At 48.8% G+C, this 27,427-nt stretch overlaps 9 protein-coding genes across 9 annotated transcripts; 5 read left to right on the top strand and 4 right to left on the bottom strand.

Moving 5' to 3' along the window:
* Nucleotides 1-1,701: 1,701 nt before the first annotated feature.
* On the top strand, nucleotides 1,702-2,478 carry LTR64_005378 (uncharacterized protein; the record flags this gene model as incomplete). Its single annotated transcript, XM_064899717.1, has 1 exon — nucleotides 1,702-2,478. One exon carries the CDS (start codon nucleotides 1,702-1,704, stop codon nucleotides 2,476-2,478), a length of 777 nt encoding a protein of 258 aa, XP_064753029.1.
* A 428-nt stretch (nucleotides 2,479-2,906) lies between these two features.
* Nucleotides 2,907-3,932, bottom strand: LTR64_005377 (uncharacterized protein; the record flags this gene model as incomplete). Its single annotated transcript, XM_064899716.1, has 1 exon — nucleotides 2,907-3,932. The coding sequence occupies one exon, from the start codon at nucleotides 3,930-3,932 to the stop codon at nucleotides 2,907-2,909; it is 1,026 nt and encodes a 341-aa protein (XP_064753028.1).
* Nucleotides 3,933-4,305: 373 nt separating this feature from the next.
* Nucleotides 4,306-6,279, top strand: LTR64_005376 (uncharacterized protein; the record flags this gene model as incomplete). The annotated part of the gene is made up of 1 exon (XM_064899715.1): nucleotides 4,306-6,279. The coding sequence occupies one exon, from the start codon at nucleotides 4,306-4,308 to the stop codon at nucleotides 6,277-6,279; it is 1,974 nt and encodes a 657-aa protein (XP_064753027.1).
* Nucleotides 6,280-12,027: 5,748 nt separating this feature from the next.
* Nucleotides 12,028-13,286, top strand: LTR64_005375 (uncharacterized protein; the record flags this gene model as incomplete). Its single annotated transcript, XM_064899714.1, has 2 exons — nucleotides 12,028-12,855; nucleotides 12,903-13,286. The coding sequence occupies 2 exons, from the start codon at nucleotides 12,028-12,030 to the stop codon at nucleotides 13,284-13,286; spliced, it is 1,212 nt and encodes a 403-aa protein (XP_064753026.1).
* Nucleotides 13,287-13,589: 303 nt separating this feature from the next.
* On the top strand, nucleotides 13,590-17,087 carry ECM16 (putative ATP-dependent RNA helicase DHR1; the record flags this gene model as incomplete). The annotated part of the gene is made up of 1 exon (XM_064899713.1): nucleotides 13,590-17,087. One exon carries the CDS (start codon nucleotides 13,590-13,592, stop codon nucleotides 17,085-17,087), a length of 3,498 nt encoding a protein of 1,165 aa, XP_064753025.1.
* A 3,721-nt stretch (nucleotides 17,088-20,808) lies between these two features.
* Nucleotides 20,809-22,582, top strand: LTR64_005373 (uncharacterized protein; the record flags this gene model as incomplete). The annotated part of the gene is made up of 4 exons (XM_064899712.1): nucleotides 20,809-21,053; nucleotides 21,101-21,684; nucleotides 21,732-22,069; nucleotides 22,127-22,582. 4 exons carry the CDS (start codon nucleotides 20,809-20,811, stop codon nucleotides 22,580-22,582), a joined length of 1,623 nt encoding a protein of 540 aa, XP_064753024.1.
* A 110-nt stretch (nucleotides 22,583-22,692) lies between these two features.
* On the bottom strand, nucleotides 22,693-24,389 carry SQT1 (60S ribosomal subunit assembly or modification protein; the record flags this gene model as incomplete). Its single annotated transcript, XM_064899711.1, has 2 exons — nucleotides 22,693-24,134; nucleotides 24,365-24,389. The coding sequence occupies 2 exons, from the start codon at nucleotides 24,387-24,389 to the stop codon at nucleotides 22,693-22,695; spliced, it is 1,467 nt and encodes a 488-aa protein (XP_064753023.1).
* A 104-nt stretch (nucleotides 24,390-24,493) lies between these two features.
* LTR64_005371 (uncharacterized protein) lies at nucleotides 24,494-25,621 on the bottom strand (the record flags this gene model as incomplete). The annotated part of the gene is made up of 2 exons (XM_064899710.1): nucleotides 24,494-25,419; nucleotides 25,471-25,621. 2 exons carry the CDS (start codon nucleotides 25,619-25,621, stop codon nucleotides 24,494-24,496), a joined length of 1,077 nt encoding a protein of 358 aa, XP_064753022.1.
* A 705-nt stretch (nucleotides 25,622-26,326) lies between these two features.
* LTR64_005370 (uncharacterized protein) lies at nucleotides 26,327-27,019 on the bottom strand (the record flags this gene model as incomplete). Its single annotated transcript, XM_064899709.1, has 1 exon — nucleotides 26,327-27,019. The coding sequence occupies one exon, from the start codon at nucleotides 27,017-27,019 to the stop codon at nucleotides 26,327-26,329; it is 693 nt and encodes a 230-aa protein (XP_064753021.1).
* Nucleotides 27,020-27,427: the final 408 nt, after the last annotated feature.

The raw sequence follows: 27,427 nt of genomic DNA, 5'->3' as shown, positions 1-27,427 counted from the left end.
GGGACGATGGAAAGAGGGAAGACGAGGAAGACGATTTATTACATTTGGTGGAAAGTAACCTAAAACTCAGCTGAACAGTGGTCTGGGCTAATCTCAAATCCACAGTTCGCTTGGACAACGGTTGCAGTAGCAAGAGTCACCACCAAGATGTCTGTATTCAACATGACACGTCCATAGATTGCATCATGTTCGGCCAATGAGCTCGAGGAACATTGGGTTTCGGTCCAGCTTGTGCAGCTCAGCGGCCGCTCACATTGATGGGATCAGTTTGGCCGGTATATGAGGGCGTAGATCTATTTGCCGTCAATCGTCACTGTGGCTGAACACGACGTGGTATCTGGAATCATCCACTATCAGCAAATTGATGATGTCTGTTTGGCTGACAGCACCTCTTCCCCCTGTAATTTACCACTGGAGATTTGTTGGGATTTGTTTGATGAAGTGGTTGTGCCGAGCGATTGCTTTTCAAAAGACCTGTACGGATTCCGCTATCATGTGCAACATTTCATCTGTCCACAGACCATTCAAGCACCGCCAACTAGGTAGTAACCCTACACATATTGATCAGCCTCTCCATCCTCTCCCCGAGATTGAGTTGATCTTACCGCCATGACGAAACATAGAAGAGAAACGTAAGGACTCAGCCGTTCACCTATTCTGGCACTTTTCCAGAAAACGCTTAGAGGCCCTTCTTTGTTCCGGTCCATGACACTAGGTATCAGACTGTGGATGTATGTCGATGTACATATGAAAAGAAGTATGACTAGAAGGAGAGACTGAAAATTGAAGATCGCTGTCTGAGTGGAGGTTCAAGTCAGTCGAGAGTTCTTAGGAGAATCGCGCAGACATTAGTGCTTGGCAGATTTTGAACCATACATATGTATACATATGTATGGCTGAAGAGGGAAGAGACTGTATATCCGAAGAAAAGACGCTATGAGAAAGATCGAAATAATCCTCTTTTATATGTGGTGTGGTATGGTCCAGGACGACACAATCGGCCGACTGTGACTCCGACAAGCTGTTTGACAACAATGCGAGCCAGCGCACGCTGCATATATGCATGTTCTGCATGAGAACAACAATCACAATTTGATGATCTCAAATTTGTAGGTCCTGGGGGGACTCATCCTATGATGTGCCTTCCGCGCCCTGGTCGTGCTGATGACTAAGATGAAACATATAGACTTACCATTTTCCCGGCTATTGCTGTAGTACAATTCAAGTCCAGATTGCAAGCAACAGTTGTAGAGGACTAACAGATACCTGGGTACTCCTCTTCAGGTGAATTCGATTTTTGTGACAAGTTGTCCTTGTTCAGAAAGAAGTGAACGAGCCGTTTCGAATGAGAAGCTAACCGGGTAGGACTCAGCCTATCGGAGTGCAGCATTTCACTATGGTCGCAACCGCCTTGACTGCGTTTATGTCGCAAACCTACTGCATCTTCGAGCGACTTCATTTGTGTACGGTCATTTTTCAAGCGTTCAGAAGGAACCGTCAGTTTGGTAAAGCAATGAAGCTGTGAAATACGATGTATGGTAAACGTGCGTCATTGCACTCCAACCTCAGTTCAGTCTCAAAAGCACGGAAGGTCTGAATGTTTGTCATCTGTGACAGAAAGTCGACCTGCGGCACGCTCCGGTTACCACAACTTCCGACTGATTCGAATTAAAAGAGGCTATTGAGGTCTGAACCTACATCATGGAACCACGAGCGCGCGCTGGCAAGCACAAAGCTGGCCTCAACTTTGGCGACGAACTGCGCAGTCTTCTTTATGGTGCGGGTGCTCCTGCTCATCCAGACCTTACTCAACCACTCGAGGGCGAGTACTCCAGACACTACTTGAACACGCTTCCAACCGAGAACAAGAACCATCCTCCAACCCCTTTCGCTGTGAAGCGTGGTGAAGCCAATCTCGCAGAGCCCTATCCCGAAACCCTACGTGTGCTAGACGAAATCGTAACAGACTACATAATAGAAATGTCTCACAGCGCTCTCGAGGTTGCTACGTATGCAGGGCGTGCAAAACTGAAGGTAGATGATTTCCTATTCAGTTTGCGGAAAGATCAGGCAAAGTTAGGACGTGTCTACGACTTCTTTGGACGAAAGAAAAAGGTCGACAAAGCGAAGAGGACGGCCGACCAAGGGAACCTCACAGATTTGAGAAATGTAACCTCGCAGCAAATGCAGGACCTGGCAGACGTTGTTGGCGAAGAGGGCACAGGAAAAGGCAAAGGCAGAGGAAGAGGCAGAAAGAAGAAGAGAGGTATCGAAGAAGTCAACGATACGCCTGCAGACTATAGTGAAGCTGCAAATTTCGTGAAGCAGGTTGAGAGTGGCGGGGTTGACTTTGGGAATGGTGGAGTAATCGAACAGATTATAGATGTGGATGTTGAGCTGGATGACTTGGAGGCTTTCGAGGACGAAGATGACAACGACAAGCACAGAGACAAACGGACAAAGGGTGTGGCTGATTGAGCAAAATTCACGAAAGGAAACACTGGGTGCTGTTACGAGCAGCACAAATTTCCTCACTGACCAATACGAAAGTGGGCACATCAGTCATCAGACGAGTGTCTGGCGAAGTGGGACAAGGGACAGAATAAGACATCATTATTGAGCGAAGGCGTTGGAGGTGTGATTGCATATTTGAAGCGCTTGCGAGTCGCTCAGAATACTTCTTAGTATATAGGATCCCCGTTCTCTATCAAATCAGAACCAGATTCTACAACACAATCTGCAAGCCTCGATCGTCGAGATCCACGTTCATCATTCGTTGTCATGCTGGACCGATCTCCCACAAGTCGTTGGAAGTCGTGATTAGAAACTCCATACGCCATACTTTTGATGCAGCCGACCAGCCCATAAAGCCTTTAAGCGAGAACATCAACCAGCTTCTGCGTCTCCTAAGCAGCAGAGATACTTTCACCTCGATTCTGTCTTGGACCTCTGTTCTGCTTCCTGTCTCCGCCCTCCTTGTTGTTGTCGGTGCCGCCTACTGGTCCACCACCCATGGTCAACGTGCTGGTCGCGAGGCGATTGCTCAGATCCATCTGCGTTCGTACCATATTGGCCAAGTACGACACTGTAAGTACATCTTGAATATGCTCGTTGAAGTTTCTCTCAATGTCGGTAGGCTCGACCTTTGGTGCTAATGCCAGTGTGTTCAGCAGGTACTGGCCTAGCGCAGTACTTGGTTCTACCTCCTCTTCTATCACACCCTCGACATATTTCGAGACACGATCCAGCATGTCTATCGTGCTCACGAGGCTTTGCTCCAGTGTCTCGATGTCTGTAAGGATGTTTGTCGTTCTGTTCTCGGCGTCTCGTGCACCTCCTAGTGAGTCGATGGCACTTACGTCCGCAGCGTCGTATGCGATCGAGTGTGGTACAGGGATGAATGCTGCACTATCGGCCGCTCTTTCAGGTGTCACTCCCACAGCGGAGGAAATGTATGCTCGAACTTCCACATCTTTTCCAGCCTGGCTAGCGACCGTCAAGTGCACGGCCGGGTATGGATATGTGCCCTCTCCTTGACTGCTGTAGTGGTTCTGAATCAATGCCGAAAACGTGTTGAGCTCCGAACTTGTCGCATACCATCCTACCAGTACTTCTTTGGGATTTGCTCGCATGTGTAGTGCCAACATTGCTTTCTGATACTCCATATCCACCTCGACCTGATCTGTGGTTTCGGTATGGCCAACCGCGAATGCGGAGTGTATTGTGACGGAACTGTCATCGGTGTCGCTGCGAGTGCCAAGTAGGGTACCGATTACACGATGTTGATCTGGCGGTCGTCGAGAACTGTGGTCAAGGATCGAGAATAGCGCTTGTGGCTGAATTACGACTGTGAGAGGGGTGGTCGAGGTTTGGTATCCTGCAGCCGGGCCCAGCGGCCTTGACAGGTGAAGTGAGGAGTCGAGTTCGACCATTTTGGCGATATGCTTTCGTTGGAAGAGGCAAGGTCGACGTTCGATGCAGAGTGTATGACTACCAACTCAAATTGTATCGCAGCCTCGTGTATCCTGCAATTTTCCAAGATCGACTTGTGCGCGGAGGACGTCCCGGAGCATGAATGACTGATTGGCCTAGTAGAGCGACAAGGTGGATGATCAAACCAGCAACTATTGCTAGTTACTACAAACGGTTTAGCCTTCACCTATTTACCTTCTTGCGTCACATCTTCTCTTCTCCTTATCGATAAGTATTTTCGGTTCGGTGAAGGAGAAGGAGTGCCTTGCCACTGTCTTTCCCAACCTTTTCCTTCTTTTTCTGCGGGTGTAGGGCCAGAGGAAGAGTGTCAACATGTCAAATCACAGTCTGCTACGAAAAGACCAATTGGAAGTCAGCCTACATAATGAGAAGAAGCTCATAGAGGAGGGTGTCCTGAAAGAGGACAACCCTTTAGATCTGACCGAGGACTTCCGGAGGCTATGTGAGGCGTCGAGAAGGGGTGACTTGAAGGTGTGCCAGGAAATGATACAGGAGGGTGCCAACATCAACGCTAAGGACCAATACGACTACACCCCGCTCATTTTGGCCAGTTTATGCGGTCATTACGAAACTGTCCAACTCTTGCTAGAGTCCGGGGCTCTTTGTGAACGAGACACCTTTCAGGGAGAACGTTGCCTATACAATGCCTTGAACGACAGGATACGGAATCTCCTATTATCATACGACTATTCGAAATCGACGGATCCATTACAACCATTAGCAGCTCATTTGACTAGCTTGCTGTATCGACAACAGCCAAGGACCTCCGACCTTACTGTGGCAGCTGGTAATGATAAAGATCCCTTCGAGTTGCACAAATTTATTCTTGCGGCGAGATCTCCTTATTTCAAGAAGAAGCTTGATACAGCTCCGGAGACAACGGCATGGAAATTGCCATCCTCAATTCCACAGCAGTCTTTTGGCATAGCCTTGAAGCATTTGTATTTAGGTGAACTGCCGAGAGAGCTTGGTGGTGGTCCAGGCACCGGCTTTTCCGACTCGGAGATCTTGGCAGGTGTTGATAGAATCAGCAAGCATCTGGAAATCAAGAATCTGTCCGAGCTTATCCTCGACAACAGCGACCGCCGATTGGCAAGACAAAGACGACAAGACGATGTCCAATTTGGAGTTAGTCAACTTGATGCATGGTTCCGGAACAATGTTCTCTACCACGCCATTGAGATCGAGACATCGAAAGCCAACGATGTGAAGTGGGACCGCGTCAATGGTATCTTCGCTGATATCCTGCTTCGTGCCGATGAGGATGAGGATGAGGATGAAGATGGAGACATTGTCCAGAAACTTACTGGAGACACGAACGTCAGTACGAATGCGCTAGGAATTCCTCTTGGGACTGGCACACCATCAAGATCACCATCACGATCACGATCTGTTCGGAAGTCTAAACTGTATCCATGCCACAAAGCGATGCTGATACGGTCGGAGTTCTTTATGACCATGTTTGATTCCCACTTCAAAGAGGCGCAAGACACGCCGCACCTGCAGATAATACCTATCGATTGTTCTCCAGCTGTACTCGAGATCATTCTAGCCTTCTTGTACAGTGAGAGGTCAGACTTCGGTTTGGATATCGCAATAGATGTATTATTTGCATCCGACATGCTCTTCTTAGAAAAGCTGAAAACAAAAGCAGCAGTGATCATCTCAACTTTAGGCAATGGTACAGCAACAGGAATGCAAGATCAACTACAAAGAGATGACGTTGACCTTGATATCTATGAGATTCTCCGAGCAGCCTGGACGACCCGAGTTCAAAGGCTGGAAGAATTCGCTGCTCGATACTTTGCCTACCGCCTGGAACAGTATATCGACGAGCCGGCTTTTGCGGAGATCGTGAAAGAATCGGCCGGACGCATTCAAGCTCGACAAGAGACAGATACAATCGAGATTCTGGACGACATCAAGTACTATCTCAGTGAGCGTTTCCGTTTGCGATTCGAGGACACTGGATTCGACGAGGCCTTGGCTGCTGAGGAGCAGGCACAACATGTCGAGCTCCAGGACATACCGAACATTGGTGATTTTGAGACGTCGAAGAAGCCAGCAGGTGTACCTACGGATGAAGGTGTCGATATGAGTTCGCCACCACGAGAATTAGAGCACGAGGTTCCGCCACAACAAGAAGTTTCGCTCGAACACGAAGGCATTATCCGGACCCTGGACGGTGAGGTCGCTGGCGATGAATTTGAACAAGATGCCATGAATTATCAGATTCTGCTTGGCAAGATCGACACTTTGCTGGACCAACTTAAGCTCGATGCCTAGTGGTATTTGTGATTTAGTCAATGGTCAGGTCATAATTAAACAAGTTACACGAAAGAGGGATGTCAATGCCTAAGGCATTAGACTCTCCGAGCAGGTCCTGTGGTTGTGCAGGCTGCTATTTGGTTACGTTCCTGTTTCTAAGGTCACTCAAGTGGCAATTCTGTCAGCTAGGAGCTACCTTCGGAGGCAACTGTAGCTGAGGCCTTGAAGCATTCGAGGTGAAGGCACAAAAACGTGTGCTCATTGTTGGCCCAGAACTGGGAATTCTTATCTGCAGAGGTCCTGGCTGTTGGACAACGAAAATGTCTACAACGGTTCTCCTTCGTTAGCGCTTGGAGACATGCAATTCAAGAAATACCTTCCGGTCAATATCAATGCATGACGTCAGAGGCCAATAGTTGTTGTGGCGGTGGAGATATCAAGTTGCGCAACCTGCGATCATCCTCTACTCGACACACGTCGATGTTTGGCTGAGTAGGTTCCAGCCTTGGACTGTGTTCTTGAGGAACTGAAAAGTTCGAACGTGTGATGCATTTGGCCGCGACTTGCCATACTGAGAAGGAGATGAACCTCTCTTTGGAAGGTCGACCACTCGCACCGTCGTGACCATTTGACACTCCTGCAAATGAGCTCAAACAGTGTGATGGTACACGAGCAAGAAGAAGGAGTGAGGCAGTGCAGTGAATCGTCAGCCCTACTTTCGACTGGAGATCAAGGTTGGTGTTGATTCTCATTCGTGTCCGAAAACCCTGTCCTCTTGATTCAGGGCTGTGTGGCTCTGACTAGCTCTCTGAAGAGCCAAGCAGCCTACTGCATGCAAACGAAAAAACTCGACTGTTGGAGGGGAAAGGCTCGCCAGGTCTAGGTCGGGAGGCATGCAAAGCTGCTGAGAGGATGTGCACGTGGTTGACGGTCTCATCTTGCTTCTCGGTGATGCACTGCCTCGATCTGCCACGAGTGTGCGAAGCGCTAGCAGGGCCGAAGAGCTCTTGAATTGTCTCAGTAAGTCGACTCAGTGTCGTCAGTCGCTTTAGAGTCAGTCAAGTGTATGTATCGAAAATCCCGTAGAACTTGGATTACAACCAGTGTTGTTGGCATTGTATGGTGGCAGATATTGTTGTTGTAAACACTAGCTGTATTTTCGTTTCCCGTCGAAAACTTTACTCCAGGCGAAAGATTCACAAGAAGCTGCCGCATTACTTTGCAAATCCACGCTTCCCACCATCGACACCGTAAGACAATTCGAAGGTGAGGGTGAATAACTGTCGAGGACGTGATTTGGCTTGATACCTTGATGCCTGAGACTCGCCTCGTGTTCGTGTCCCCACTCAGTCGTACCAATTTCGTACAACGCACCAAGTAAAGCAACCCGGAATAACACGGAGGTCAGAGTGATGATCTACAGAAACAACGTTTGTGCGGGAATTTAGCGAACACACTCAACTTGGACTTCATTCTTACCCATTTCTCAATTGTCCTAGGTGTTTAGGACAACTTTCATCCCTTTAGACTGCGTCTTCTTTGTTCTTGGCCTTGGTAGACATGGTTTCAGCTTGTTGCCGCCACGTCACCTCCCTGGTCGTGTGCTGACGACTGAAATTGACTTGTCAGTCATGGCGCACGACCTGAATATGGTTGAGTTTTGGTGTCAATATCCGTGGTGGTTGCCCATGTGAATACCTGTGTATTGGTTGTGCAAGCGCACCATCCTTGGCCGACAGGAGAAGTGAAATCTGCCATCTGGCTGCACGTAGGCAAGCAATTCAACGTCGGCAGAATGTGCATGCCCATCTTTCTGGTGGTCGAGTGTACCGGCAAGTTGCAATAGGCAGCGACTCAAGTGCGAAAACCGAAGTACAACTCTTTCAGATTTCGTTGTCGCTTATGCTCAGAGCCATACTTGAAAAGACTGCATTGGCGTAACGATTGCCGTCACATATCTTGACGAAGTGCATATACTTTCAGCGATACTTCTTCGAATAACGTTGTCGTTGAGAAGTTACCTCGGTCCTGCTCCTAGGCTATCGCTCGAGAATTGGACCATTGCCTGTCAGTCTCGAATATGGTTGGCACTTGCCGCGACCGGTGCTGTAGACTCATCGGGAACAGGACCGATATCAGAACATCCAGCGATATTGTGCGAGATGGTATTTGCATGCGTCAGCCTTGGGCATGCATCGCAAGCAACGATATTTCGTCGGAAAAGAAGGATGCAACACGAGATGGCTTCCGATGAAAGACCAATGTCGCGACCAGCGAGATAGTGTCTGACATCCGAAGTCGAAAAGAAAAGCAGCCCAGACAATCATGTTCGCCACGACCCCACGCGTCATCCTCAGCGCATCGACATCTCACACGATTAGCTGACCATCCGACACCCTTTCCGCATAAATGCAGGTTTGAAGGTTTATATGCCCTAAAGCCAGGTTATCGCCCAACAAAAAAAACACCAGAGAGCTGGCCTTGCTCTAGTTGTCCTAGTGGTCAAGCGTTGAGAGCGTGTGGAGTAACATCCTGCCTCGCAGCCACCTAGTCTCATTGATGGTGTTTTCTCTTCAAGGTCCTAAAGCTGCGCACGACGCTGCAATGTGATTGAAGATAGCCCGGAGCTCCTATTCTAAACAGGAACGCTTGCGCAGCTAGTACATCGATGGATAGCGAAGAAGGGTAATTGCAACAACAGTATTGGGCGGCTGAAAAGCAAGCGGTGTTACGTTAGCCCCTGGTTGAGTTTTTGCTACTTTCAGGAAGTACTGCGGTTCGAGTCCTGCAATGGCAGAAATCACCCTGTATTGCTTTTTGCCAGAGACACCATACCACTAGCGTCAATAAAGTAGCAAGACCAATCTTTGGACTTTGGCGTGCGTTGACATCGAGCATTGGAAGACTCTGCAGGCTGCATCTCTGAAGTGGCGGTCAACGCTTAGCTCATGCCCGGAAGCAATGCTTAGAAAATGCTACAGGCATGGGGCACTCTGAACATCGTTTCTCAGCTACAATTGCATCAACATAATATTGTCCAGATGCATCCATCTGGCGTGTATTGCACAGACAGATACTACATACTACAACAAAGATGCTACCTACGGTGACGGCATTGGCTTCGTGTTTTGCCATCTTGTAATTCAAAATCTTGAGTTGCACGACCTCTGTTCGCATCTCAAGGCGTACGGCTATATATCGAGCCTCCTCACAGTGACAACTGTATTGGGTTCGTCGTGGAGGTCCATCACGTATCTGCAGGTTGCTGCTATATCTTGTCCCGCCCTCGTCTGCAGCTCTGAAACAATAGCCAGGAAATCAATCCCAGCAACATGCAGACAGTTTGCTGAATAGGGTTTGCTGCCTCGAACTGGTCATAGTCCCTCTTTATGATTCAGGGACCGGATAGCTTGCGCAACGCTTCCTGCAACGTTCTTGTACTGAAAAAAGATTGGGCTTGTCCTGCAGCGGCCGAGCGAGTCGCGAAGCGCTTTCATTCGCCCTTGTCTCCGACGTTCTTTCAGAAAGTGCAAGATAGACTGACGCTACTCCTTTCGCTGACGGTACGTGTCTACTGCCACGCACGATCGCGAGCGGACGACACCTCAAGGGACTGAATGCTGCTCGCTGCTGCTTTGGTCAACCCAGTCAGTCAAAGCAATTCAACCCGTTGACTAATCTTTGGAGCTTCTTGCCTAAGCAGGCAACTGATCATGATCGTTCTGTAATTGCAAAGCTTCGTGTTTAATGCTGCAATCCTAAGACGACAAGCGCCTCTATTCACGTGCTACGCTCGTCTGCAATCATGTTTTTCGACCGAACAGATATAGTACACGATCGGAACACAGTTTATGATAGCATCTCTGCGCAACGTCAAGATGTGAAATACTGCACGTCGGTTCTCGATCTCGGAGTCAAATAAAATAGTAGGACATTCTCTCTTGCCAAAGTCACGGCTGGGTACTTGCACGATGCTGTACAATACCATACCTGAGGTTTGAAAGCTGCTTCTCGATCAGGTCGGCCTCGACGAATTGTCGAGAAATTGAATGAGCCACAAAGGGAACTCAGACATATGTTGCGCAGGTATTGACATGATGTCCGAGTTATCACGAGTCAGCGTCCGCTTTGATGATTGGTGATCCAGCTACTCCACGTTTGTGCCTTAAGAAACGGAGCCAGGTCCTACAAGCCATGGTGACATCGACAACCTGCTTCATTGAGCCACCACATGCTACGATCAGTGCCCTAGCACGTGCACTTTTAGAGTATATATGTACAAGCTCAAAAATTTGTTCTCAACCCAAACACAGCACACCAGACCCGGCTGGTGTAGGAGCTGGACCTGTCAGGTCGAAGCAGACATCGGGTCTGTGGGCATCAGAGAATCCTCCGTTGTGTCGATAAACCTCGTCCATTCTGCTCCTATCAGTCGCATCGCACGGAGTATCTGGGGTTTCCTTGGAATGCCACCGAGATGTTTCAAGTTTTTGCTTCTTTGAGCGTTTACAACTGTGGGAATCGAACACCTTGCTCATGGGTTCGACTCCAGACCTGGTAGAGAGCAATCTTTCTACGATACGATTCCTGCGATGGCATATATCTGCACCATACTCGACATATGCTTATTTTTTCAAACATGCTACTGTCATATTGTTATGTTCTCGTCTCTCGATGCATCTTTTCATCGATAAGACGTATGCAAGCATAAAAACGTATCAAAGTCGTTGCGAACTCTTCTGATACCGCTTTACTACGCCGTCTAATTATTATACGTTTCTTACAGGGATCGGCAAACAACCAATGGGATATCGACGCAACTCGCTTGGTGATCCCTATAGCATCCGTGCAGCTGAGAAACTCATCGTCGATGTAATTACACATAGACAGCCATTGCAATTGAGGCACATTGACGTAAGCTTGGGTCGACAGTATGCCTGCATAGCACAGTAACGATGGACTGGGGTTCGATTCCCGTAGATATTATCCCACTACCTCGAAGGCCGAGAACGGATGAGTTGTTACTATCATTGTGGAGTACACATGATCCCTCTTGCCACACCATAGGTCAATTCGAGGTCGGCCTCAATATTAGTGGCCACAACGGTACCTATTCTTGCTCCAATTCAAAGGTATATGAATTAGTCGTTCAAAAATGATCCCACAATAGCACAACACACAGCCACCACTGCCAGCAAAATGTGTATGGGTTGAATCCGGCCAGGTCAATGTGAGCACTTCGGGCTCGCGGGCACCGGTGCTACCTCGGTGTGCAAATGAAATCTCTAAGGTCCTGACTTCGTGTTGGGGTTGCAACGATTTAGTGGTGAGGTCGACTACATCACGGTCCAGAGAGGTTTCCCTGAAGGTTTCGCGATTTAAGCCTTTCAGTTTTTTGCGGCCTGTATGGCTCAATGGCAGGATTTTTGCTACTTTGCTGTTTTCTCAGCTATTATATGCTCGCGTCAATGCATATCTATTACCAGTTGGCGACTACAGAAACTGCTGAGTAAATTTGGAGAAGACAGAAGAAATGACTGCTCTGGCGGACGCCCGATAGGTATAGTGCAAGAGGACCTGCAAGTTAGCGGATGTCGTCACATATCTTACAGTATATAAAGGTCCTTTCCTCCTTGTCCATGGCCATGTTCTTTTCTTTCTAACACTTACTATGTAGCACCAATACTAGCATCCATACTAGCAATCATAGCAATAATTTTGAACGACATACTAATAGTAGCAGACACATCATTGAGCATCTACAGCATGAACGCATTGGTACGAGCATTCGTGGCAATTCTCTGCAGCACGTTGGTCGGAGCAACGATCGTATTGACTATGCGAACCCTCCGTGACATGGTGGCCACGATGCTAGCAGACCGGGCGTCCCCTCCAGCACAACTTCCTGTGCTCACGCAACCCGCTCCCACGCAGCATATTCCCTCAGAATCCAATACGATTCGACCCACCCTTGCCGGCTTACCCACCGATGTTCGTGCACGAATCTTCAAACACCTTTTCAAAGGCACGAACCTACATATCCCTGACTACGACGATTTGGTGGATACAACTGATTCTACTATCGATGATTTCAATACCGTTAGGGCAGTATTGCAAGTCAACAAGCAGCTACGCTACGAAAGTACCAGCGCGCTTGAGAAGTCCATTTCTATTACCATTGAACACAACGGACTCGTAAAGTTGGCCGCTCGAGTGTGCCCGAAATTGAGAGAACTCATCGTGGAGGAACAGCCTATGACTATCAAGAAGTACCGGAAACATCTCCCGCACCTTCAACGCATTATCGTTGCTCAACCAGCAGAAGATCCAATCTTTTATGAAGAGCTTGCCTGCGTGGGTTGGCAACAGTTTTTCATGATGCTGTGTGGACATAAAGACACCAAGTTGCTGAACGATCTCAAGAGACTTGCCAAACACGTGGATAGACGGGATGACCATTTCCGCTTCCTGCCTAGGGACATGACAGTGGAGAAGGGCGAGACACCATGTGCTTTGATCTACCGACTTGATCAGATGTACATTGACTGCAAGGCAGACTGTAAGACTGGAAGTTACGGAATTTCCGTACGATATGTAAGTCTCGGAATCGTGAGCTCAAAGGCTTTTGCTAATGCTAGCAGCGACTGGACATCGATGTCACAAACTGGACAATTGTTTATAGAGGAATTGACATCAGCTCCCCATCTGAGGCGTGCTTCTGGATATCTGCAGAAGAAGTCGTAATCTTGACCAAGAAACTCGAACGCCCGGTCCTGTATCACCCCAGCACAGGCTACACCAGGGTGCTAATGTGGTGCATCGAAGACGAGGAGCACGAACGGCAGGGAATATACAATGATGACTGGTGGGACTTGCGAGAAGTCAGTCCTGTGCTAGGGTGGGAACATAGGTTCTGCGATGAACGGACTCTCAACCGAGCACTCGAATCACAATGTCAGTGCATACCCATAGATGCAGAAAAGCGAGTCAAGAAAGCTGTCAAACTCCTCGCCAATAAGAATTAAAGGGTGGATGAGGCCGGTACAGGGAGTATCTGTGCAGCATCATAGCTGGTCAGTAGAATAGATATCTTTCTCAGATTGTGTCTTCCGTAATTGCTGAATCTACTGCCGCGCCTCGCTCGAGAAATATGTTCGGGTACGGGCGTCCACCTCAGCGACTGCTTGATGTTGCGATACACATCAGGTGGATGCATGTCTCAGATGCCTCGTTCGGTTTTCATGCATGACGTTAATGCCTCAGGTGTCAATACCGACTTTTTTTATTCACTTCCCGCCGTTGAGGCTTCGGCACTCGAGAATTGCACAATGCCTTCTTTCAAGCCAACACGAGAACGCAAGCACAAAAAACTTGCGCGCCGGACTGAGGGTGAGAATGCTCGTCCGTCGAAGAAGCAGCGTCGCCTGGAAAAATACGTCGAGAAGAAGTTGAAGCATGATGAGGCTAAGGATTACCTGCGCAAGCTAGAATCACAAAAAGAGACTTACAATGGGCTTCAAAGTTCGAGCACGCTCAAGCGAAAGTTCGGCGACTTTGTGCATGGACATGTGAGTCAGCACGAATCTTCCAAGCTGCAAAGGAATAGCAGTTACTCGAGCGAAGACTCTTTCGACGGCGCGAATGACGATGTCCCCGATCCTACCAGCGACTTCGGCGACGAGCCTGCAGTGGTTGCAGATGCTATAGCGGACGATGCTTGGACTAGGACTCGTGCTCCTCCGATACAGGGGACTGGTCTGGCGCAGCCTCTCAAGCTCGATGCGAATGGCATGCCGGTTATACCTATGCGACAGAAGCCTTTGCCTGTGACTGCCAGCATCAGTAGTGACGGAAGTGAGACCGACAGCGAACAAGAGAACGAGGATGATGAAGATGATAGTGAGGAAGAAGAGTCATGGGCGGGCTTCTCAGGATCAGCAGCTACCTCCTCTGAGGAATCAAGTGAGAATAGCGCGGAAGAGGAGTCGGACGACGAGACGGACGCCAGTAGCAATGCTGAGGTAGACACTCGGCTCAAGCCACGAACCTCAGCCTTCAAATCATGGGCAACTCAACAGATCAATCAGTCGATCGGCCATACACCTTTCTACGAACAGCCACAAGCCACACCTCAAACCTTCGAAAAACCTGCAGCAGGTTACAGGCTTGGTATCAAAGAGACGGAAAGACCAAAAGACGACCATCGTGCGTATAGTGTGCATGTTGAGAGAGCAGAGAGCATACAAGAAATTCGACTGCAACTACCAATCCTACAAAAAGAGCAAGAGATCATGGAAGCTGTGCACAACAATACTGTGGTCGTGCTGAAAGGAGATACAGGCAGTGGCAAGACTACCCAGCTACCACAATTTCTGTTTGAAGCTGGATATGGCGACAAGGACGGGCTGACCCCGGGCATGATTGGCATCACACAACCCAGACGGGTCGCTGCGGTGAGCATGGCAAAACGCGTCGCCCAAGAGCTGGGCAATCACGGCGACAAAGTCGCTCATCAGATCCGGTTCGACACGACTGTATCCTCCAAGACTGCTATCAAGTTCATGACTGACGGCGTATTATTACGGGAGCTGAGTCAGGACCTGCTTTTGAAGAAATACTCGGCAATCATCATTGACGAAGCGCACGAACGAAGTGTTAATACAGATCTGTTAATAGGTATCCTAAGCAAGATTGTTCCTGCCCGCATGAAGAAAAGTGAACCAAATCCTGATCCTAAGCCTCTAAAGTTGATCATCATGTCTGCTACCCTGAATATCAAAGACTTTCTACACGAGAAGCTTTTCTCAACATTTATGAGGCCAGCCTTGGTGGAAGCTGAAGGCAGGCAGCATCGTGTTACCACTCATTTCGCGTTGCGTTCGAGGCCAGATTATCTGGAGGAAACAGTTGAGAAGGTCAAGCGTGCTCATAAGAAATTGCCTCGAGGTGGTATTCTGGTCTTCCTTACTGGACAAAATGAAATCAAGTATGTTCTGTCGCGCTTACGGAAAGACCTTGTACGACCCACGGCGAAGCTGGAAGAGGCCGCACCTCGGATGCACATTTCTGCAGTTGACACACCACTTGAGCTCGAGGACCTCGATATCGGTGATATTCACACTACAAGCCAGGAAGACCTGGACCTAGCCGATGAAATTGACATCGTCACGGATGAAGAGGAGCTTGATAAAGAGTTTGAGGTGTCGGATGATGACGATGAGGAAGGTATGGTTGATGTACCTGCGCTCAGGCAGGACAAAATTGCTTTGAAACGCGATCCTTACGACACGGTTCACTTGCTACCTCTATACTCACAACTTCCAACCAAGGACCAACTAAGAATCTTCGAACCGCCTCCTGAAAGGTCGCGCCTCATCGTTCTATCAACGAACGTAGCAGAGACCTCCCTTACCATACCAAACATACGCTATGTCATAGACTGTGGTCGAAGCAAAGAACGCAAGTTTAATTCTGAGACGAACACACAATCCTTCGAAGTGGACTACATCAGTAAAGCTAGTGCACAGCAACGTGCTGGACGAGCAGGCCGAACTGCTCCAGGCCACTGTTGGAGATTGTACAGTAGTGCAACATACGAGCAATACTTCCCTGAGCATACTGAGCCAGAAATCCTGCGCACCCCGGCCGAGAATGTTGTGCTATCAGTCAAGGGATTTCGATTTCCGAAGCCTGTGACTGACTTTCCCTTCCCGACCGCACCGACTCGAACAACCCTTGCGAATGCGGAGCGACTCTTGAAACATTTGGGAGCCATCGCTGGTCCAAACGGCGCCCTTACTGATCTCGGCAAGAAGATGACGTTGTATCCAGTGAACCCCAGGTTGAGCAAAATCATAATACATGCCATTGAAAAGGCACCCAAAGCACTGAATCAGATCATACTCCTGGCGTCTGCACTTTCAGTGGACGACATCTTTGTCAACCAGACTCAAATTAGTCCGGAAGTGGACGACGACGGCCACGACGATGAGCAAGACAAACTGAAGCAGCGATACGGCAGAGCTCATGCCCGCTTCAGCAGGCAGGACAAGGCTTCAGATGCATTAAAGCTGCTCACTGCTGCACAGCTGTACCTCAAGGATTCCGAGAAAGATCACTTCTGTCAACAATTCTTCCTTCGGTCAAAGGCTATGCAGGAGATCTCTCAGCTCTACTCACAGCTTTGCAGCATGATTCGGTCTACACATCCGCACCTATCGCATGTACTCGGCACTGCGCAATTGACGGAAACCACGAAGCCTGATGTGGTCAAGTCAATCAATACTTCTGCCGCGTCTGGGTACATCGATCAAATTGCGATCCGTTACGACCTGCATCCTGAGCAGTCCATAGTCGCTTCTTCGCCACGGCGAGCCATCGATGTACCATATTTTCCACTCATACCCATCAATCAACGTACAGGAAACTCGGAGAAGAGACCAGCCTTCATTCATCCATCGTCTGTGCTAGCGAAACTCAGCACCAAAGTGCTGCCGCAGTATATAGTGTACAGACACCTACAAGAAAGAACAAACTCGCAGGTTTTGACGTCCTCCGATACCGAGATAGTCAAGACGCGCATGCTGCCTCTATGTACTGTCGATGCTACAGCCCTGCTGTCGCTGGTACGCGATACAGGCGTCATGTCTTACGGCAAGCCTGTACCAAAGACCAAGATAGAGGACGTCAAGAATACGAGTCCGAAAGAGCGAATCGCGTGGGTAAGCTGCGAGATGAATGGGTGGCCTTTGCCGCCGAGTAGAGTCAGACAGGTGATGGATGTGAAAGAGGCATCGGGATGGAGGGTTGTTGAGGTGCTCGCTTGAACATTAGAGTCATCTTGATATAGATAAAATGAAGAACAACGAATAATTAACCACTTCCTAGAGTGCCTTGCTTAGTCTTTTGTTACATATATATGAATATATCACTTCAAATCTCCTATCCGAATTTCCTGAAGGATATTGACTCGTCCAAGCACTGGCATTGCAACTGTGAAACTGGGATTCGAGGGATCATACTTTGATGACCAGTACGCGAAATTCAAAGCTGAAAATTTTCTATACCAACAAGTAAAAGTACATTCCCAACCTCTTCTCACTCAACTCATACGGTGAGAAGTCGTGTCTCTTAGGCCTGCGAAGATGCATAGGTGATCTGGTTTTGGTCAGGATCAGATACTCGTGGTCCAAATCCGGGCCTGACTCCCGACGAAGAGTCGCGTGTCATCGTTGTGACTTCCCATTGATCTGTTCGAGTAATGCCTCCTTCGGTCAAATTCCTCTCACTTTCGCTTGTCATGCGGCCGCCAGACCGTGATGTATCATGCTTACTGGAATCTTTGCTAAGCCCTAAGCGGTCTGCGATCTTGGAGGACAGGTTCGTATGAGACTTCGTTCCCAGACTACGATCTCTTGTATTTCGGGCACTAGGAGTGTCGGGTGTTATGATGAAGGGACTTTTCTTATCGCCGGAAGATGTGATATTGTATCCGCCTTGTATTCTTGCATGTAGACCACCAGTCAACAGGCTATCTAGAATGCTTTTGAGGCCGGGAATACAGGCCGTCAATACGGATAGATTGACTGAGATCTGGCCGAGGATAGTGGGAACTACCGCGTGCCATGTTTGATCGGCGTGCAGGTTTTCGTAGTATGGTTGGCTGGTAGCAAGTGCTGGGATAGTGAAGGCCGGGCAAAAGATGCGCGATGCGAAGAGAGCGCAGACTGCGCATTTCTTCCGTAGTGATGTCTGTACGCTCCACATCATGGTTACTGGTAATATGCAGATTGCAAAGTCAGTCAAAATATTGAGGATGCCGTTGTATAGCCTGATGCCTTGCAGTGATGTGCAGATATCACCTTCGGACGAGCGCCATGGATGTGGTATGCCACAAGCAAATGCGAGTGCGAGGATTCCAGATACCGTCCAGACAGTAATGACACCCATGAGGATGCGATTCGCCTGTAACACTCTTGCTTGTGGACTGATGACGGCAATCCAGAGACACACGGAGATCTTGGTCGCAGCTTGAATTGCGATAGCCAATATTGATGCCGCATAGTACCGTGTACTATATCTCTCAAAGCTTTGGATACTCAGGGCACTTCTATGTTGACCCAGTCCGTTATTGCAAGAAGCGACTATTAATGCTGTTTGCGTAACGAGCATCACCAGACTTGTTATCAGAAAAACCTCTGGAAGTTTAATCTGTGTGAGGTTGATTCGAATAGTGATCTTTCCAACCACTGCCATTGCTGAGTAGATCAAGAATATGATACTCGTTGCGACGATCCATGCTGAATGATTTTCCGGCGTCACAGCGAAGTAGGGAGGAGAAATTTGGTCATCCATCGTGCCTGGTCAGTTTGCAGCAGCAAGTCTCTTCAGTGCGAAGGAGGGCTTCCCACAACGAGGTCGAGCGCAAAATACGTTCTCATCACCATAGCCTGCAGCCTAACCCTTGGGGTTGGACGCGACTATGCAGGTACAAATAGTAGTGTGTCATTGTCGTAGTGAATATCCCTACCTTCACAACTTAGCGGCGCAATGCATCTCAGCATTTCCAGTAGCCAAGCGAGCTATCAGCGATTCAGTAAGAGTGCCTGTGTGGATGACAGAATGTGGCGTGTCTTTTTGGTCGATGACAGTGACTTCCTTGTCCATTAGACTGCATGTGCAAGAAATGGTACTGAACAAGCATCGATGGCACTAGTTCAAGGAGCTGCTCGAGCATTAGCTTCTTCTAGCTTATTTACTAGACCTTTGAATCATTCAGCTCATTTTCAATCCAACGAAAAATTGGTTGCTGCCGTCAAGATATGCCCACTTAGACACATGCCCGTGGCAGACCAACATAGTGCGATGAGATTTTGAACCAAAGAGCAGCCCATTCATCCCAGCATGCGTTCAAAGGTCTTCGAAACTGCATATCCCTTGACTAGAGTCTTCTTGTCCATGGAGACGGTCTAATCGAGGCGAACTTTGCACATCATTCGAAGATACGATGAAAGTATCGATGCGATCTCTCGAAAGGAATGGATTGACGTTCGGTACGAGCGGCACATCAATCCTTGTCGTCTAATTCTGATAAGGTGAGCTACAGTACTGTACTCGAGTACCACTGGTGGGCGCTCTTGTACAAGCGGCGCCCACCATCAGCAAGCACGACGCTTGTTCGAGGCCCATCTTCCTTACGGACACAACTGCTGGTCATTACATAGATCTTTGCTCTCTTCCTCAACTGGCACGCCAATGATACCATGCCCGTTCCTCTGGAATACTACACCGTGTACCGTGTCAAGTAAAAACACCGTAAGGAACACGCACTAATTTGATGCCCAGGGTGTTTTCGAGAACACCGAAAAGGTTCCCTTAGCCCGAAACCACCGAACATCCCACTGTAGGCGTGCTCCGGCCATCGTTTTCCAGGCGCAGAGTCCGAAGGTGGGTCAACAAGTACAAGAAATGACTTTAAGACTCATCTCCTAATTGTATTCTTGTTGACTTCGTGTCTTGCAAGCATGCAAGTGTCGACTGATCGTTCATGCGCTAACACGTACACTGCTAGCGACACATCGTACTGAGAGACCATACTACTTGAGTAGGATCGCAAAGAGAAGCTGGTCGGCGTTGGGCAAGTACCCTGACCCCACCTTCCTTACGTTCCCCACCTCTGGTCATTACATAGCTGTCTCTCTCTCTTCCTTAGCTAGTACATACACAATACATACCCACTCTCTCAGATATCAACATCGGACAATGCCATGCTCACCTCCACCTTTCGTGCATGGGTGATCTGCCGGGAGAAAGCTGCCGGGTGGAGCTTTGGCGAGCGGTCCCTCTTGATTCACCTGTGCTCAACCTTGCTACAAGCGCATTTTCGACCTATTCCTTGGAATTTTCTGGTGCCGAGAGGTCTCTGCCCCTATCTCTACTCTATCCAGATTTATACCAGAGACGAAAAAGACGTGATTGTTATGTTGCAACTGAAAAGCTCACCATTTCTACAGAGCAAAATTCATATACGATTGTTATGATGTTGTCGAAATAGAGTACAAGGTTAATACCTCTTTTTAAGGTACTGTCCGCACTGCCCGTAACGTTCTTTACAGTTTGTGAGGAGACGCTTGGAACCCGCTGGGTATTACTTGAATATGTCCACTCCTGCGCGGACGATGCCAGGCGTTTCGACCTGCTCTAGCTCTAAGCCCTGAAGATTGCACAAGTCGACTCAACAAGGATATGTATAACCACGATACCTATTTGGGCACAATGGAACCGCGATCGTGTTCCGCGAGATCTCTTATTTTGGTATGGTCTACATTCGACTATATGATCCTGCCACGTGGGATTCTGACGAGAAGTCACCTCTGCTTTTTGGCGGTATCTTTAAGGTTCTAATATCTCTCCGAAGGGAACAGGAAGTACTTTATTATCTGTATAAGTGCTCGTTAAGCATAGTCGTTGCAGACGCAACGGTGGCTTCAATCAGCGCAACAATCTGTGCAGCTCGCAGCAGATCCGCATCAGATATCATCAGCCAAGATGTCCTCCTATCTACACCATCGGCGACCTTCACAGAACATTGACCAGGGCCAGGCGTACGAGCTCGGCCACACCAGCAAAAGTGTGGGCGTTGATATTTCAGAGACTCATGATGAATCCAAACAACCTCCACCTGCTGTGCCGCCTACGCTCGAATCTCAAGTCAGAGTACGAAGACTATTCAGTGGTGCTCAACTGTTCATGTTCTCACTGACCAACATGGGCTTGTGGGAGGGGATGTGCACGTGAGCAGCAGAGGAACGAATTGGCTGAAAGCGCTAACGTCTTACAGGAACATGTATTTTGCGCTTTACGAAGGCGGCCCATATACCTTCTCCTGGAGTATCTTGATCTGCTTCTTCGGAGCAATTTCACAAGCAGCCTCGATCGGCGAGATGGCCAGTATAATTCCAATCGCAGGGGCACAGTACCACTGGACGTGGCATCTGGCGCCTTCAAAAATCAAGCGTTTCGCTACTTATATGCAGGCTTGGTTCACATGGTTTGGTTACATATCGTTACTTGCGGCTGTCGCAAACGTTACCATTATCCTCCTGGAATCACTGGTGGGGTTAAACAACCCAAGCTATGTCGCGCAAGGTTGGCACACCGCACTCCTAGTGATTGCAATGTGCACACTTCAGGCAGGCATGAATATGTACCTCTTCTGGCTCATTCCATGGGTTGAGTTCGTTGCTGGCATTCTGCATATATGTCTGTTTGTGGTCTTCCTTGTCGTGTTGGCAGTCATGGGCAATCGACACAGCGCATCCTTCGTCTTCACCGCACGCAATACCTCTGAGATTCAATCAGGTTGGACTAACCAATTTGTCTCCTTCCACCTCGGTATGCTGACCTGTGTTTGGTCGTTTACAGGTGAGTTCAATGTGTGTTAGCTCAATTCACGTACTGACCAGATTCAGGATTTGACGGAGCTATCCATATGAGCGAGGAAGTACGAAAAGCGAAATCCGCTGTGCCAAGAGCCATGTTCTGGTCCATCTTCATGAACGGACTCCTCGGATATGCAATGGTCATTACCATCCTGGTCGCCATGGGATCTGTCGAGGACGCCCTGAACTCAAGTAGTCCCATCGTCGCCATCCTGATGGAAGTGACTGGGTCATCAGCAGCTACTACAGCAATGGTAACAGGCCTGTTCATCATCTCCTTCGCCATCAACATGGGCATGATCGCATCAGTTTCTCGGCTAACATGGGCCTGGGCCCGAGACGGTGGCTTACCAACGCACTTCGCCTATGTAAGTTGGATTTTCTTCCATCTATCAGCTTCAAGTCAGTCTAACCACTCCTTACAGGTCGATCCCAAACACCGCGTCCCAGTCCGTGCAGTCTGGATCGTCACCCTCCTCGTCTGCATCCTCTGCCTCCTCAACATTGGAAGCTCAAGCTACATCGCCTTCGGCGCCATTACCTCCCTCTCCTCCCTCGCCCTCTATGCCTCCTACGCAATTGCCATCAGCAGCATGTTATACGCACGGTACTCTAGCAAGGGCACCCTGCAACTAGGAGAATGGAACTTTGGCCGATGGGGACCATATATCAACATGTTTGCTTTGGTGTATACGTTGTGGATGTGTGTTTTCTTGCCGTTCCCGTCGAGTTTACCTGTTACTGGTGCGAACATGAATTACTGTGGACCGGTGTTCTTGTTTGTTGTGGTTGTGGCTCTGGTGCTTTGGGTTGTAAGTGCGGGTAAGAACTGGCAGGGTCCGAATATTACGATTATGGATTTTGTGATGGCTCAGTCGTAGAGAAGTGGTACAAGAAATGAGTCGAGGAGATTTGGATATAGCATATCGAGTTTGGAGTCGATGCAATGAATTTGGTATCTCATAGGGTCGTGACAGACCACAGGAAATGATTATATGTCGGCCTTGAAGACCAACGACACACTATCATCGCCAGCAGTGATGATGCGATTACCTCCTCCACCTTGCACGAAGCCAAGTACACCACCGCCTTCACCACCTCCACGATGACCCTGCCACTCCTGTATGAAGCCCTGACCAGCAGCAGTCGTACCTCCTCTGACATCCCACCTGCGCACGACACCATCCATGCCCGCACTAGTCAATAGCCAGCCTCCTTTCGCTTGATTGCGAACAAAGTCGACCTTGACCACAGTCTGATCTTCATGTGCCTCTTTGATGTGCCGTCGTACAGCGAATCGATGAGCCGTGTCGAACAGCGCTATCGAGCCATCTACGCTACCTGCTGCCAGCATTGTGAGAGGTGGAGAGGAGAATGAGAGTGTTTCGACGCCATCGCCTTGTGCTTGTAAGGAGGCTAGTATTTGACCTGTAGAGCCGACTTGCTGCTTCGACGCGCCACCCGCCTTGTTCTTTTTCGATGTGTCGGCTGTTTGTGGTAGGCCCACGACTCTGATGTTGCCTCCCGCGCCACCTACAGCGACTATGGCTGTTGTGCATGCTACGCTGTACAGGCCTCCTTCGACCTCGAAGCGCTGATCTTCTGCAGTCATGCTAACGACGGGTTGTGCTGATCCGAATACGTCCCAGACGTATAGGCTGCTGTCTTCTGATACCGTGGCTAAGAACTTGCCGTCTGGAGTCCAAGCGCCAGCTGTAGAGGAGGCTGTGTGTAGATACTGGGTCATCAGAATATTGAGCTCATTGCCCTCATCTGCAGCATCAATCCTGTAGACCCAGACACTTCCGTCATTGGCACCGAGCGCAACCACATTCGGCTGCTGTGGATTCGGACACACTGATAACCAATTAATCTCTTCAACCTCCCTTGCTTCTGCGACAAAATCCCATTGTGACCAGTCATCTTTCTTGCTATGCCTCCATGTTCTCAGCTTGCCATCTAGACCTGCTGTGGCCACATATTCGCCGTGAGGTATCGTGAACACAATCGCATTCACGCTATCGGTATGTCCTTCCAGCTTTTTCAGCAGAGGTAGTCCCTTTCGTTCTTGCTGTTGCTGCTGTGGTCCGCTCTGGTAGCTGCTGGGAAGTACTGGGCCAGGCTCGACAGTTGCATCGAATATATAGCCTATATCATCACCACCTCCTGTCGCAACTATCGCGGGGTTTGTAGGATGCTGCGCTATACAGAATATGCTGTCTTTGTGCTCGTCGAAGTGTGCTATTGAGTCGTTCTGTAAGTGTATTTCTTCTTGGATGTCCTCCTCGTCATCTTCCATAGGGTGATCATCGTCTTCAGGTATTTCTTCGCCTACTTCGTCGGCGTCTAGGAGGTCTTCGTCCTCGTTTTCGTTAGAGATATTTTCTGGCTCTCGAGTGGGCTGATTCGAGGCCATAGTTTTTGAACTGGTGCCTATGGTGGATTGTTAGATTGTGGGGGCGATGTAAAAACTGATCTGCTTTATGTACATCTATCCTTTCTCTAGCAATATTCCGCTGATAAATCTTGGGGCAGTCACAGAATTTCCAGTCAGATATTGCGTCATTGCCGACGATCGACCGGATATTAGTAAGCACTTCAATTGGAAGCTGATAGCGAAGCACGAGTATGGTCCTGGACGACTACAAAGCATTCCTACTCACCTTGCGTAGAAGACAGCACAGACATGTCATGCCTCTGCGCCAATGCTTACAGCACAGATTCGAGAAATATCGCTAAATTGGAAAGAGTCCTAATGTTGAGAAGTCGTACTTATTAGGTTATCATTATCCTTAGTTCATGAACATTAAAGTCCCAGAAAAGAATGATACGACCAGGGGTATCACTATGCACAACTTTTGTCGAAGAGAGAGAGCAGGTATAGACGCTGAAGCCGCGTTGGAGCTGCTAGCATTGGGTGCTGCACTGGTCGCAGATGCTGATGAGCTCGTGGAGGAACCAGCTTGTCCCGTCGGCATGATAGTTGGTTTACTCATCGACGCTGTTGAGGTAGGTTTCGGGTTCGGATCGTCCTTATCACCCTCTCGATACAGCTTCAGCTCATAGTTGTTCGCCTCAAAAGTGGTTGTTTCTCCAGCATGCATGACCTCTGCGCCAAATTCGATCTGACCAAGGTAAAGAGCGCCAGACAGCAAGCCTTTCTTCCAGATATAGCTCAACAATGGTCCAAAGTCATCATCTGCGCTTGTCATGTTTTGATGAGCTAACCAGGAAAAGACGTTTTGACCCTGCGCATTCCAGCCGTGATATAGACTGAAGTTCGTTCCTGATACCTCAATAGTATCGATTTGCGGAGTGGATTCCGAATGGCCAAGTGGCAGCATTGTGGGAGGATACCAGAGCCAGATCATGATTTCGATAGGACTTCCTAGACCTGTCGAATTGGTGATATCGTCGCTGAGGAACATATCGATAGCTGCGTTGGCCTTGAGAGCGGTGTTGTCGTAGGCAACGGCTTGCACCTCAGGATCATGGTCGTATCCTTCAACCAACATAGACCAGTTACCTGAGAAGTGTAGAGTTGATGCATTCCACAGCTGAACCGGCAGTCTTTCCGGATGCAATTTCAAATATGGAAAGGCCTTGACTGTGTCGGCAGGACCTCTCCATTGGAAAGTGACAGAGAATGACTCGCCTTGGTCAAGTACATTTGTGCAGGAGAAACCAGTGCCATCGTCACCCCATTTGTTGTTATTAACTATAAAACAAGGTCAGTCGTTGCAAGATATCGGAAAGAAAGTCCGCATACAAGAGTAAGGCACTGCAGTCGAGTTGTAAAAGTCCGACACTCCACAGAGCGTCACATTATTCGGGTTGTCATCTTGCGCCCGTACAACCCTTGCAAAACACAATTGCCATGTGGCTAACAAGGCAATGAAGCCAGTCAGCAGGTCAGGCATGAAAGAAAGACAGAGGGAACCGGTTGGATGTACGTGAAACCGAAAAGAAAGTCGTTGCTAATAGGTGCAGGCTGGAGAGGGCTTCGTACAGTATATATTGAGAACCTGTCAAGTCAGGAGCACAGGTGCAGGCGAAATTAGTTGGGCCCGTTCTTAGGTTTGAGGCGAATTTCAAAGTTTCGATCAACAAAGACATTGTTCACTCGGCATGACGACGCCTTCCGCGCCTCGACAAGTTCGAATTTAATATAGTCGTTCTTGCTCGATATCACATCTGACATTCTCGTCGGTGAGTACAACACAATGACCTCTTCACTCATGCCACCGCATCCCTGTAGGGGCTGAATGCACCATGACAGATCGCGGGCCTAACCCACAATGTTGGGGCAGAAGCGAGGGGATCTCAAGCTGTTCTTAGCATGGTTAAACCCTAAAACCGCCACTAATCACAGGGTTTTCTTGGGTGACGACAGCAATCCACCCCTGCTAACGTGACTGTGTTGTGGGGAGAATATGGTCGCGTTTCGAGATGCGACTTCTCAACGCGACGAATATTGCTGTATCTGAATATGCTGGTCGTGCTTTCAATATGGCTATTCGCACAATCCTGTCCTCAAGACACATCATATCATAACCAAGTCTAATGCTACAGTCCGTTCGTGATACCAGCGAGACGAGTCATACCAAGATGCTGTGCTAACTTCCTTAAAATCCCATAGGATGCACTTCTAACCACTGCCTTTCCGTTTCAGTATGGCCCCTCCCCAGCGGCTCATTACGTTTCGGAAACCTGCCTAGAGCTGAGACACAGTCCAAATGCTTCTGCGAGAATTCACACCCTTTCTCGACCAAATCTTGTATGGTCTTCTCGGCCTCGCTGTCCTCCTTGCCTTCGGCCAGACGCTTCAACTGAGCAACCTCTCCTTCTTGCTTCATGACCTCGAAAAGAGCGCGACACGCTATCTGAGATGGCAGATTCTCGGCATGCATAAAAGGCAAATAGAAAAAGTAACGATGTGGAACACCAAGCAAGGGCTTTGATTCATTTTCCTGCTGTATTTGGCGATCATATCCCTTTGCGATAGCTTCCGATGCGAGCCTCAAAGCTTTGACGTCTCCAGAAAAAGAGAGGCCCGGGTCCTCGTGGTTGCCGACGCGGAATATGTTACGGGTAAATTGGTCAAGCAGGATAACCAAAGCAAGTGAGCCAGAAGGTGTACTCGTCCATGTCGCATTGAGCTCGTCCGTCAGCCTTGCCTTTTCCACTAGAGGTGCAAACCGTTCCTTGATGATTGCATCCTGACTGGCTGATCCCATAAACCAATCTTTAGGGCTAAGGCCGAACCAATAATCAAGGATGTCCTGAATCGCCGGATCTGTTCTCGAGACGGTGGCCATCGTTCTTGATGTCTGCGACGTGTATGAAGTTGTTGAGATTGCTCCCGAATTGTGCAAAGAGAGATGAGCTTGAGACGCGCCCAAAGCAAAGCTTCGGTGACTGGAGCTGAGGCAAAGCTGGATGAGAAATAACCTGTTCACAATTCTTGAAGTCCTACTAAAGCTGCCGTGTTTGAAAATTCTGGTAAAGGTGTTGGCGTCCAGCCTACTGAACGACATTGTTAACGCTGGCCTTTATCTAAAAGTCCAAACGCTCGACCATGCTTCGATGACAACATGAGCGAATGTCAAGCTTCGACTGCAGGACTCCACTTCCAGGTGGCGCCAGTCGACGCGCTGGCAACCAATAACGGTCTTGATCAGGTACGAGCTTATCTAAGCATTGTACCAGATTCATGAGTAAGCACA

Source organism: Lithohypha guttulata, assembly GCF_036872675.1.
Source record: "Lithohypha guttulata strain CCFEE 5908 chromosome Unknown scaffold_4, whole genome shotgun sequence".
In the NCBI taxonomy this organism is placed as follows: Eukaryota; Fungi; Ascomycota; class Eurotiomycetes; order Chaetothyriales; family Trichomeriaceae; genus Lithohypha; species Lithohypha guttulata.
Note: the sequence above shows the minus strand (reverse complement) of the source record. Positions and strands in the feature narration are given on the sequence as shown.